This window comes from Micropterus dolomieu, linkage group LG11 (assembly GCF_021292245.1).
Source record: "Micropterus dolomieu isolate WLL.071019.BEF.003 ecotype Adirondacks linkage group LG11, ASM2129224v1, whole genome shotgun sequence".
NCBI lineage: Eukaryota > Metazoa > Chordata > Actinopteri > Centrarchiformes > Centrarchidae > Micropterus > Micropterus dolomieu.
The window spans coordinates 4,696,493-4,710,050 of record NC_060160.1 but is presented as its reverse complement, the minus strand read 5'-3'; the positions used below and the strand labels follow the sequence as shown (position 1 = coordinate 4,710,050).

At 41.5% G+C, this 13,558-nt stretch overlaps 1 protein-coding gene across 5 annotated transcripts in view; it reads left to right on the top strand.

Annotated features, from left to right (window-relative positions):
- fgfr3 (fibroblast growth factor receptor 3) overlaps nucleotides 1-13,558 on the top strand; it is a 76,131-nt gene that overhangs the window by 1,621 nt on the left and 60,952 nt on the right. For all 5 annotated transcript variants that reach the window (XM_046062421.1, XM_046062420.1, XM_046062419.1 and 2 more), the window contains exon 2: nucleotides 3,251-3,470. In XM_046062421.1, the coding sequence (XP_045918377.1) occupies nucleotides 3,329-3,470 (142 nt within the window). In that variant the 5' untranslated portion in view covers nucleotides 3,251-3,328. The remainder of the gene's footprint in view (nucleotides 1-3,250; nucleotides 3,471-13,558) is intronic.

Below are 13,558 nucleotides of genomic sequence, written 5' to 3'. Positions count from 1 at the left end.
TTGACCCGAGAAATAACGCATGCCAGTTTGCAGCGTTTTCAATCAGAGGCGAGCTGCAGACACATTTCAGTTCCAAATGAGACTCTGATTGCCTCTTTTCATTACCAAAATTGGCCCGAGACTATCCCTCTGCGTGGAGTTTTGGGTGCCTTTTTTCTTCTGCTCTTTTATAAAGAGGGGAATACTGCATTAATTGACTCTAACTTGTCTAATTTGAGAAGAAAAGCAGATATTTCACATTCCAATAATAAAAACCTTATGTTGCAGCAGTGACCTTATCTGTCCTTTCGCAGATTTACATCTTATTCTCTCTGGGACTTTGTGTCTTAGAATATGTATTTGATACTTAGTGATGAACTTAATTCTTAGTATTTTTGTTTTAAAAGTCCCATTTTTCTTTATAGGACCTCATACTGCTTCATAAAATTCAAAAGAAAGTTTACAGTGGTACTATAGCACTTAATGGCATTTCCCTATAGCTTCACTATAATATCCCTATTAGGTCTTGTAATGTATCTGAGGCAGTTAAAAACGAGTTTATATACAATCTTATTAAGCTTTATGACATTTTCATTTTCCATGGTATCTGCTTTAATGTTCAAAATATAGTCTCAAAGAGAGTTATCTGTGTCTTAAGCACTTGGTCAACCCATTCTTCGGTTTATTTACTGTGGTTTATTAAAGTATTTCTTATATCTTATCTTATTCTTATCTTTATATTTCATGCAGAAGATAAATGCGTCGACCGTCTTTTACATGTGCGGTGTAGGACACATGACACAGCCTGCAGCGTTTTACACCTGGAGTCACAGTTCACCTCTGACAGCTTTAAAATGCAGAGCTCTCTCTGCCTCTCTGCTGATCAATATCTCTTGACACCTGAGGGTGTGTTTGAGTGTGCTTTGAAAAGAGGGTGGTGATAAAGGCTGGGAGGAGTAGTGAGAGGACAAGATAAAGGGAGACAAGGTGAGCAGCAGAGAGACGGCAATAAATTTGAGACATTTTAAAGAAGGGGTACGAGAAGAAATCGGCACTGATATGGAAGATTACCCGCTTGAGTGTCCGTCTGTCTTTCTCTCCACTACCCATCTACCCTCTGCCCAGTTGCTGTTTGCACTTGTGCTCTTCTAAAAACCTCTAATCCCCTTTTCCCAAAATGACAAAGTTGATCCGGGCCCGGCTGTTGATTTTCCGGCTTAATTATTAAAGATTACTGACACTCTGGAGAGGTGTGACTAGCATGTGACCGCCTCGCATTGATCCTTACTAAGGGGAGAGGGATGACAGGGATTTGAACCCCGGTTAAAACATTTTTCTGCCTCCGAGCTATTACAATGTGAAGATACTTCTGCATGATTAATGTTCATGTATTATTCACCGCGGTGGTTGTATTTCCCTTTCATGCTCAAAGAAAATATTAGCATGAAAACACTTTGGAGGCTTTGAACTCCTCACTGGGTCTTCGGGATCCATGCCGCCTCCTTTTTTTCTTCTCTGCTTCTTGAGGTTGTTAAGTGAAATCAAAGAGTTTTTAGTTGGCTCTCTAGAGTTTATGTCCAATGTTCAGCATGTCCATGTTGGTGTAAAAAGTTCTTAGTTGAGTTTAACGCTATCAATCATGCTCCAACACTTGACTGCTCCTCAAATTCAAGGACTCAGCTTGTTCACGAGGTAGTTGTAACTACCTGTCACCACATTAGTCAAGACAAAAGCCTGTATTGTTTTCCAGTTTTTTCTCAGTTGGCACATGTCATTTTACTTGTCTAAACAGATCTGCATGTTGACATGAACAACTCCGAAGCTTTGTCAGCTCTCAATGTGAAGTGCCCACAAAAAGCTGAGATTTTTTTCATGTGTGTCTGTGCCTGCCAGAGAAAACAAACGTTTCAAATCAGAGAGGCCTGCAATCAGCTACCTCTACGCCTGGAGAGCGAAGGCCTTATCATGCTATATAAACAAACCGCAGCAGCATGTAGGCATTTTGTGTTGTAAGAAGGTGAGGATGGGCTGAGACAGGAAGAAGCGCTCCCTGAAGTGCCTATAGAGAACATGAAAGGCTTCAATATGTTGAAGCATGAAAGGTGCAGTGGCAGTGTTTAGATTAGGACTCTGTATGTGTGTGTTTCTACTGTTTTATCTATTCATTTGTGTCTTGTGAAGTTTTCCCAGTTGCCGTTTTCTGTGTTGGAAGAGTGATAATGTGCAAACAGAGCCTCGCAGAGCCGGCCTGGGTTACAATTTGTGCTGAGCAAGGAGTGGGTCACAGGTCCTCTGAGAGAAAGAAAAACAGTACTGTTAAGACTTAAGACAACACAACCTTTCTCTGGACTGTGTGTGTACAATACACCTCTGTGTGTGCAAGCTTAGCCCACTCTGAAATGGTTGCGTGTGTGTTGGCCGAACCTGTGCGTGTGTTTTTGTTGGGGTGGACGTCTCACAGCCAAGGCTATTTTGAAGCTGGACAGAGCCGCTAAAGTTTAAACTAACAGTGTGTGTGTGTGTGTGTGTGTGTGTGTGCGTGTGGGGGGTTTTGTGCTTTGCTTTTCTGGGCACCTTGCTCAGAGCTTTCTCCGCGAACCTCAGTGCATTCCAGCTTCTCCCTGCTTAAGCAAACAGAGGGCAGAGCACTCTGCCGTCGCTCACCGTAGCCGTCACACTCCCTCCCCCTCCTTCTTCCACAAGCCGCTGGGCACGTTGGGCAACTGATAGACTTCTTAGACTGTAGACTTTGCCATTCCCCATCCTGCAGGAAGATTAGTGAATCCTTGTCAATCGGTTGCTAAACCATGCAGAAGAGTTTCTCAAGCAGAAAAGAGTCCTGTGGAAGGAATGACAGGCTGTTTAGGTCTGAAATAATGTGTCTCCTCAACTAATCCTGTTGCAGCAAGTTAATTGATTGGTGAATAAACTTGTATTTTAGGTTGGGGGAATGCTACAAAAGATTTCTTGAGCTCTTTGATTAACGATCAGGTGCTCTGAGAAAGATTCTGAGAAAAACTGTGAGGGATTTCCACCCTAATCCTTGAAATCTGTGTGGAATGTCAGGTCAGAATAACGTTGCATTTGTGCAGACCCCAAGTTGCTTCTTTGTACTGTCTTTAATTTGCAATCTTATTTTTCTTATTTCAGAGTTTGTTTATTTTTCTGCCTGGTTGCATATTTGGCTTTAGTCAAATCTCATGACGAACATCCAGACATCTCTCTACTATTCAGCTCCAATTGATTTTTCCTCATGTCTGTTGTTTTATAGGTTAGTAGCGGGGACTCGTTGGATAGTTTCTTGCGGCGTTGGAGGCCGCCCTTCTGTTGGACAGCATGCGAACGGAGGATGTTGTCTGAGTCTGAGTCGGGCCTTGCTGCTCTCACCTCGTCGTCCAGAGGAATGACTGCTTTGTGGTGCTCACTCTGGTTTTCCTTCCTCCTGCCTCTCTGCGTCACTCCAGCCAGGCTGCCCACTGCTCAGCCCACAGGTAAGACATTGTGCATAGTCCTGCAACAACCAGTGATTATTTTCAAGAAAATGCAATGATCAGTTCACAGACACCAGAAAACTCCTGCAACATTTTGAAGCAACTTGACAATTCTCAAGACAAAAAAACAGCGTAGTACATGAAATGCAATCATGGTGGTACTGCTTGATAATTCATTCAAGAGTAGTAATCAGCTGACTCAGAGGAAAGAAACCTTTTCTGTTAACATCACAGCCAAAACTGAGTAGAAATTGTTCCTCAAGGGATCATGGCTGTTATACTACAATGATGCTGTTTCTTCAAAGTCCAAGAATTAAATACATAAAGAAACATGAACAACTTTTCATTGAGAACATGTTCTAATTTGTTGTTGATTATGGTGAAATGTTTAGGTGATTAATTGATTTATTTGTCATTAAGCAAGCAAAAACGCCAAATATTGAGTGTTTTCCAGCTGTAGAAATGTGAGGTTTATCTACTTTTCTCATCTTATATCACTGTGAATATAATATCTTCTGGTTTTGGACTTAGTCGGACAAACACGCGTCTTTGAGAAAAAAGAAAACTTAATGTGATACTTTTCTTGCAACACAACAACAAAACACAGCCCAGAATAATTCTCCTCAAGTTGGCATTGCACTCTGTCATAAACCAGGATAAAAGAAGCCTGAAAGGGTGCTTGTCCAAAGACATGAAAGACAATGTTTAGCTGCTCATATACATTCGCTTCTCTTCCTCAATTGTTCTTTGCTTCATTTTCCATGCTAATATGACATCTGCTTAGAACCATGTTCAGTTTTCTGTGTGTTCATCACTTCAAATAGGGGCATTTCAAAAGGAACATTTATTGTTTATATGAATGTGGTCTTTTTTACGAGGAGGATTTAATTGGACTCTTCTTGGTTCGCTGAGCTTAGCACGATTTTCCCTCTTTGTTCTGGAGGCAGAAAAATACCCAAAGATCAATCCAAAGTAAACGTTGACTGTGTTTGCTTTAATCTCGCCGTATTGCGCAAAAAAAACCTAACACAGCAGAGTAATCTTTTTCTGAGGCGTTAGCCAAGTTGTTGTTTTTCTCTCCCCCCCTCCCTTTTTCTTTTTATGTGAGAGTTATTTAAAATGAGTCTTTGACACACTATACACGCTACACTGCTTTAAGAAAGACAAGGAGCCGGGCACTTTCTGGAGAGGACCCAGCATCTTATGCAAGCCGAGTTACACTGTGTGTGTGTGTGTGTGTGTGTGTGTGTGTGTGTGTGTGTGTGTGTGTGTAACATGGACGTACAGTTTGACATGGACTTGGCCCAGAAGATTTAAACAGCTCTGCATCAGGCTGATCTGGCAGGACCTCTACCTGTGTGTGAATTCCACTCTTATAGCCAAGAGATCCCTCTCCTCTCCTTTTTCTGCCCCCCCCTGACCTCTCTCATGTAAAACCCCAATGTTACAATAGACGTGTTGTGATTCTGCCCGCCTGATTGCCTTCCCTGCTGGGAGCCATCACAGCCTATCATGCTTGGCATCGTCCAAAGAGAGTGTGTTTTTTTTAAACCCCTCGGGGTGGCGAGTGTTCAGGCTGTGATCTCTGTGTACCTGCACGGTATGCAGACATGGCCAAATATAGCCGGGGCACATCGTTCTGAAGAGGATATTGTTTTAAGTTGCTCATGTTTGTCACGTTAAGGTATGATGATTAACTGGATGTGAAGAAGATGGTCAGGTGCAACATGTGCAGCCATGTTTCCATTAGAGATGTTTTCTGGTGAGAAGGAAAGTTGTTGGTTAGACTAATGTATTGGCCTTTTCAGACAGTTTTGTTCTCCTTTGATTTGAAAGAACGTCCTTCATGACATGAAATCACTAAATGTCTAAGACTAATTACCATCCAGCTAAAGGTTTTTACTCAGCAGCAGCTGTTATTTATTAGCTTTTCTCACGTTGATCTGGTACTCTGTTGCCTCTGTTTGGACTGATTTTTTTAAAAACTATCTGTTAAGAAAATCTTGAAATCATGCAGTCTTAGAAACCTTAGATACTGAATTTCATGGTTAGATTCCAAAATAGAAAAACTCATGCTTGATGGTTGCTTATCTTCTTTAAGCTTCAGGAACAACAGTATCCTCCAGTACTGAAGTCCTTGAATTTACTATACTATAAGGAGGTAAAGAAGGCTGTGAAGCTCACATACAGCGGCCTCTGTGTATGGTAAGCATCTCCAGCTTGCGTCTTGTCGACCCTGCAGCCCCCTGGCCTCCAGCAGAGTTCCCCACATCCACAGATGGACAAGCAGTAGGGATAAAATGACTGTCGTTTACTGGCAGATGGCACAATTTCCCCCTTCAGCCTTCACAGAACTGGGCAAAGTTGTCACTTATGTTTGTGTTTTCTGTGTGTAATGCTCTGTGTTAGCGTGTGTGTGTGTGTGTGTGTGTGTGTAGTGGTTGTGGTATGTGTGTGTCTGTGTCAGGTTCAGAAACTAGCCGATGCTAAACACAAAACTGCCCTTGAAAATTTAGGGCACAACTGTAAATATAAATTAAAATGAATTGTGCTGCCATTTGGACAGCCTTATTAATAATTTTAGTTGTTTACTTGTTTACGTCAGTGGACAACAATAGGTACGTTTTTGGGGATGAAAAATGTATTTTTTTTGGCCGGAAAACAACACAGCTTGATAAGCTGTTTGAGTAATGGTATATATTAAAATTATGATTCAGGTAGAGGGTTTATCTCCCAGAAAGTCATATAAACAGATTATTTAATAGTTTAATAAAATGCCCAAATAAACCAGAACTACCCTATTACTAAAATGCTCATGGGAATAAATCTCCAGGGCTATATTTATGTGACATAATGGTGTTTGTGTGTGTGTGTGTGTGTGTGTGTGTGTGTGTGTGTGTGTGTGTTCGTGAGGTGTAATTCCTTGTTTCCATTAAGTCCACCATAATGTTGTCTCAAAGCGCCTGTTGTATATTTCTCTAAAGGCTGGTGACATTTCCAAATTGTGGTGGTTTGGGGGGAGTGTTTGAGAGAAGTTGACCAATGTGAGAGACTGATGACAAAGAGCAGAGGCTGTGAGTTTGTGTAAGTGTGTGTGTGTGTGTGTCTTATTTCCCTCCCCTGTGTATTTACTGACCACACACACACCCCTACGGTGGCCCCGTGGAGCTCAGATGAAATATGTGCTCCTCTGCTCTTACGTTTTCTGTGGAATGGCAGACATATAAACTCAACACATTCAGCTGCCATTGCATCTGTGTGTGTGTGTGTGTGTGTGTGTGTGTGTGTGAGTGGGTGGGTGTGCACATGCGTGTGCACATGCATGTGTGTGTGTCTGTCTGTCTGTTTGTGTGTGACAGCAGGTCTACGTGGAGTCTGCAGTTAAGTGAATGTTATGTCTGTATGAGCAGGGGACTATGAAAGGGAGGCAGTAAAAGAAGATGAAAAGAGAAACAAAAATTGAAGGATAGCAGAGAGTCTGTGTGTGTCTGTGTGTCTGTGTGTGTCTGTGTGTGTCTGTGTTGTAGAGAAAGAGAGGAGAAAAAATTATACAAGGGGGGAGAGAGAGAGAGAGAGAGAGAGAGAGAATGACAGAGAGAGTGGAGTGACATTGTATGTGTTTTCTTGTGTTTGTGTGTGTGTGTTTGTGTGAATTGTAGAGCCAGTGCGTAAATCTACGGATGGCGTGGTTTTAACGAGTCTCCTAACGGCCTAAACAACCCCTGCTGACATTTACAGTCCTTGCCAGGGGAGAAGGCAGGGGGTCAGAGACCTCACCCACACTCACACAAACAGAGACACACACCCACACATACACATGCTGTGGTTTTCTGTCTCTAAAAATGGCACACATATTTGCTTTCTTCTCTGGTTGAAGGGCATACTGACCACACGCACCTACACTGTCTCTCACTCACACACACACACACACACACACACACACACACTTGTCTTTTGAAAACCTCTCCTGTGCTCTATAGGTTTTTGATAGTAGCAGTGTTGTCCTGACAGCAGTGTGTGTGTGTGTCTTACAGTAAGTCCGTGCAGAGAAAACCGGCTCTTCCTACCTTATGGGAGCACTTTGGATTCATAAGGTACCCTTATGGTCAGCCAAGTGCATCTCTTGTTGGGCCACATCTCCCTCTAGTCCACCCAAGTGCACTTCTGGTGAGCCAATTGCCTCTAGTCTGTGCCAGTGACCCTGAGGTCTGTCCAAGTGGCTTACTAGTCAATGTAAGTGTCTGTCCAGTTCAACCAAGTGCCCTCTTAGGCCCCATCCACACTACTGCGTTTTTGTTTTAAAAATGACTTTTTGCTACGTTTGCACCTCCCGTCCACACTAAAATAGCTTTTAGTTTGAATACGCTGCCGACCCCGTTTTTCGTTTTAAAGCTTCAGAAGGCGTTTTAGTGAAGACGGGCAAAAACGGAGGACTTTAGAAACAATGACGCAGACGCTCACATTTGGCTCTGATGTGATTGGCCACTAGATGTGCGTTTTCAGCATAGACTATATATAAAGGTTTTCAGTGGTTTTAATATAGACTATAATATCAACTCTGATATAAAGCTAAAACGCTGTTGTGGACTGAGATAGTATTTGTTTTAATTCTCCTTTTTTAAACTAAAACAGATTAGTGTAGATGGGGCCACATGCCCATCTAGTCTGTGCAAATGGCCCTCTGGTCCGCCCAAGTGTTCCCACTGCCAACAATGTCAGTTGAAACTCTAAGTTTGTATTGCAACATCATAAAAATGTTTCCTTTTTTCGAGTTTCCTGCATTTCCTGCAAGGATTAAGTCTAGTCTCAAACTAAGGACTTATTTCAGTATGAATCTCCATTAAACGTAGTTTTAGTTGAGAACTATGCGGAAAAGCTGTCTGTTTCAGCTTAGCTGTCTTTCATAGTACTAAAAATACCTGGGCCAATTTCTGATAAGCAGATATTCTATGAATTAAAAAAAAAAATCTGCATTTTAAAAGCAGTTGAATGCTGAGATAAACAAAAGAGCACTGTGCTTGTTGTCTGAACAAACTGACCCAGCAGGAATCAGTGGTGTCAGCAGTCTAGTTGACAACTTTCTTGTGTTCCTTTTGTAAAAGTGAGGTATGACAAGACTGTGTGGGATTCACTGCTACGCTCTTTAAGGAAACCGGCTTTTGAAATATTTATTTCAGAAGTTACTGAACGGTAATATTGTTCACACATACCCAATGCGCACTGTTCCTCCTGGACACACTTTTGATGATAGGCTTTCCTGCTCTCCTGAAGTTCAATGTGTTTTAATCCTGAAGAGATACTGCAGCTCTGCCTCTCCAGCATGCATTTATAGAAAGGTTATTTTCTCTAGTATGATGGTAGTGTAATTTTCTGTGGGGCACGCATCATCACTACCCTTTAATCATCCTATTATGTAAATGAGTACTGCTCCATGTGTGGGCTTTACATGACTCCCTGAAAATTGGACCGTTTATCACAACTTAAGCGTAAAGTTTATCCAAGCAGTTTCTCTTCTTCTGCAGCAACACTTTTGCTTTGTTAGTCTCTGCATGAATGTTCATTTCCCTGGCAACATTATCAAGAAATCTTTTGGCGAATGTGGGAAGCGTGCAGGCCAAATACTGTAAGCTTTGGAGAATGACGATTCGTTGAACAATGGCTGTTCTATCCTCAGTCCATCAGGCACTTAATCCAGCAGATACTTCAGACACTTAGTTGGATGGGAATTAAACACTGAACACATCTCAGATTCCCATTTACCAATGGATCATATTGGGATTTACAGCAAAACACTGTCACCTATAAAATTTTTTATTTATTAACCTGTAGAAGGTCTTCACTCAATGGCCACATTTTTAACAACATGATACTGTAAACTATGTATTTTTAATAACACTTGAACACGCTATACTTTGTGCTTATCTGTCTAAGCACATTATGTATTAGGGAGGTCTTCATTAAGCACTTGCAGAGTTTTACTGTCTAGACACAGTATTTTTCCAAGGATAACACGCAGTTGAGCACAAGTGGAAAAAGACTGTTGCTAAGCAAAATGTTAATGAAAGTTTTTTATATCAGATCACAGACAAGTGAAAATGGTCATCTTAAATCAGACTAAATTGTGAAACATGTGCCTCATATTTCAGGACCTGTGCTGGGTATCGAACCATAATACTTTATTGGTACTTACTCACATTCAGTATGTCTGATGGATTGAGTACTGTAAAGCCTAGTTCACACTACACGATTTTAAGCACCATTTGCCAGGCTGTGATCAGGGGTAAGCCAGCGATCAATCAGCTGTCGCCAGTCGTTATGTGTGAACTAGTCAGAGATAACTGTTGTTGTGATTTGGTGCTATATAAATAAAATTTAAACTAAATTGAACTGAAAAACTACTCAACAACTCATCAAAACGGCCACCCAATGCATCACTGGCACATTGCAGACGCCAGCCAGATATTTAACAAGCCAAATTAGAGTATGACTACTATTGTTTAGACAAAATGTGATATTTGAGAACATTGCATTCTTAATGGTTGATAAAGGTTAACATTGCCTTATTAAAATAAGGTTTACACATCCAGCAGATAAGAAGCAACATTATCACTCATTTGTGTCTCTGGTCAGGACACAAATGAGTGATAATTTACATCAAATCCTTTTCGCTCTGTTTTGCGTCTCCACCAGCTTAAGTATCTGGCTTAAGCTTCTAAATGCTCTGTAATGTTTGTTAGCTAGTCACTAACTTTGTCTTCTGTTTGGTGGTTGGCAAGTAGCATCCAGTGGATTTATCAGAGCTTTTTTTGTTATAAACAGCTGTCTGCTGCTGGAAATAATATGATAGTGGTTAGAATGAACCAAAAACAGCAATACTACTTACAATAAAACCAAAATAATGAGCTGAAACGCACTAAAACACTTTATTTGATTGAATATCAAAATAACTTGATTTAGATATTCACTGTCTCTCCTTCCTCTGCAGTCATAGAGTGTAAAATCCTCCCAGAAGTCATCAGACTTTCTCAGGTTTGGATTAAATTTACACCTAGGCGAGCCTTCAATGTCTATGGAAAAAATTATTAGACAGCTGTAGATCAGTAGGTCATTGCCAGCCAGCGGCCTTCGCGTAAACCTTGTCTGCAGGCCACAGCTATGTATGTATTAATACACCTCATTAATGCCCTTTGAAACCCCCTCTGCATGTCACTCGATGAATTATGGATGAAAATACAGACCTGTCTGTGTGTTCTGCTCACGCCTCACCCACCTTTTCCACAGTGGGATTTTGTTTTAGACGTTTAGTTCTCTCCCTTTTGGCACACATCCACACAGAGAGGTTATGTGACACCTACACAAACACATTTTAATCCTTAAATCTTCACAGATATCTGCCCATTTTCTCTTTGTTTATTGGGCGTTTTGTTCAAATCTGCATCAGTTTCGGGGCTTTTTGATGCCTGCTTATACTGCCTTTTTCAACCTTATGATGTCTTTGCAGCGCATGCACACACACTATGTTACACACACACCTGTTCATGTCCTCTGCTCTACCTCTGGCTGTGGTTCAGGGCGGTTTTTATCCCGTTGGCTGACAGCAGCGTTGACATACAGCAGGTTTTTAATTACAAAGCTCCCCTTAAGGAAATTGTTGAGATACTTAACAGATAGGGCCGACATGGAGGGGAACAAAGAGGCCCGTTGTGTTGTATCAGGAGAGCTGCTTTTGGAGGGCACAATGATAGGGGAGCTGGGGGTTAGTCAGCTGGAGCTGCAGTCAAAACTGACAAAATATTTCTGTGCTATGAAGTGACTGGTTGATCGTCTTGTATTGAAAGTTATGTGTCTCCTTTCATCTGCATCTCCCACTTACTTTTCACTTTCTTCCTCTCTCACTCGCAGTATTTTTTCCCACTATTTCACCCTGTCTCTCTCTCTCTTTCTCTCTCGCTCTCTTGCGCTGACACCTGTATTTATGGCCCCCATTGGGATAATTGCATCATTTTAACTGAATTGTTGTGATGGATGACAATTGCAAAATTGAGCCAACATGCACTGTCCTCATGCATGTATAAACATGTTTGCATGTATGTGTGTGAGGCTGTGTGTGTGTGTGTGTGTCCCTTCTTTGAGCCAAGCCCGTTGGAAGAGTGTATTTTGTTGCTGGCTGAGGCAAACAGATGGCAGGTTGTGTGCTGAGCTGTAAGGAGTCCAATACACACACACACACACACACACAAAGGGAGAGAGAGACAATCCAGGCTTGATCCGTCCCTCCAATCACTCAGCCCCCCTGACTCCCCCCTCTATACCCCAAATGGCTCTTCAGTCCCACACACATATGCACACACAAACAAATCTTCTACTTGTTTCTGTTTCTTTGTGCTTCTATTTGATGTTTTCCCCCTACAACTGATGTTACTTTACTTGTATTTGCTCAACTGTTGTTCCTCCTCAGACAGACATTAGCACCACATGAAAAAACACAGCCGCATTTATTTAAATGAGACCACAGAGACTTGATGCAAAGGGGGTGTCAACACAGTTAAAAAACACACAGAGCTGCTGGCAAAAAACAAACAAACATGCATCTGGCTCAACTTTTGCAACAATGCAATGCAATGCAACATCATCCGGAAAGGTGGCGTGGTTGCTGATTTCAACAACAGTTTAGCTGGCGATTGTGGTGATAAAGGTTGAAATAACCACTGTGATAACTTTACAGAGTAAAATTCTGTATCATAGTATTACAAAACTTTTTGCAGTGTTTTGGATTTTGATAAACTTCCAAACTCATAGATCTATTAATTAAACTGGACTTCATTGTCTCACCGGTACCTGAAACAACGCGCCACCACTAATGTAATTTTCAGTGTGAATACCCACTAATTGTGAAGCACTTTGAGCTACATTCTTTGTATGAATTAATATAAACAAATTCCTTCTAATTACCAATTGTCTTTCACTGTAAAGCATAGACATACATCTCCTAGCTTGCAGGCATACAGACTTATTCTATAAGTCTTTCTTTATTTCTCTTTTGCCATCATAAAAACACACATATAACATATAACCTATCCCAGCTCCCAAACATATAGACAACCATTAACTTTTACATTCAAACCTCATCAATTTAACTAAACTATGAATATATACTGCGCTGCCATAATATATTCATTTAACATAACACTGAGATATTTATCACAGCATTATATTGATATGGACATATTGTCATATTTCTTGATTTATCAATATATATATATATTATATATATAATATATATTATCAAAAGTGTTCAAAATCACATGGCAAATATGAAATGCTTAATGTATAAAGTAATCCACACCTCCCATCTCTCTCTCTCTCTCTCTCTCTCTCTCTCTCTCTCTCTCTCTCTCTCTCTCTCTCTCTCTCTCTCTCTCTCTCTCTCTCTGACCACTAACCAGAAGCAGAGCTGTCCAGTCTGGCTCTGCTGCACCCCATTTACATTTCTGTGAATGGAAACCGAGTGCCAACAGACAGTGTACAATGTTTTGTGTTTGTGTGTGTGTGTTGGGGAGGGATGGGGAGAGAGGCAGTGTGTAAGGGTATGTGTTCCCTCCTTACTTGTGTGTGTGTGTGTGTGTCGCTTTCATCTTCTTCTTCACTCTGTCTGTCTCTTCTCTCCTTCTTCTCTTTCTCTCTTTACCCTTCCCTTTATTTATCTCTCCTTCCTTGTGGTCACACTCACACATCTGCTCACTCTGCCCCTTCATCCTCCACCTCCTCCAGACCTCCTCTAATTCTTTGCGTCTGCCAGGACAAATTCAAATTAGCTTTATTGTCTTGACCATAATTAAGTACAGTACTGCCAAAGCCTTCTCTCTCTCTCAGCTGGTTGATCCATCATCTTTGCTCACCTCGTCCGCCCCTGCTTCATTCAAAAAGGGTGTCTGCTTGCACCCTCAAATACGCTTCTGTTTAAAGCCCCCCCACATCCAGGGCAGCTGACACATCTAATATTGAAACCAAACACGGCTTCCATCCCTCCCACGTCCCTCCCCCACCCCCACCTCACCCTGTCTCTCCCCTTGTGTTATTTTGCCAGG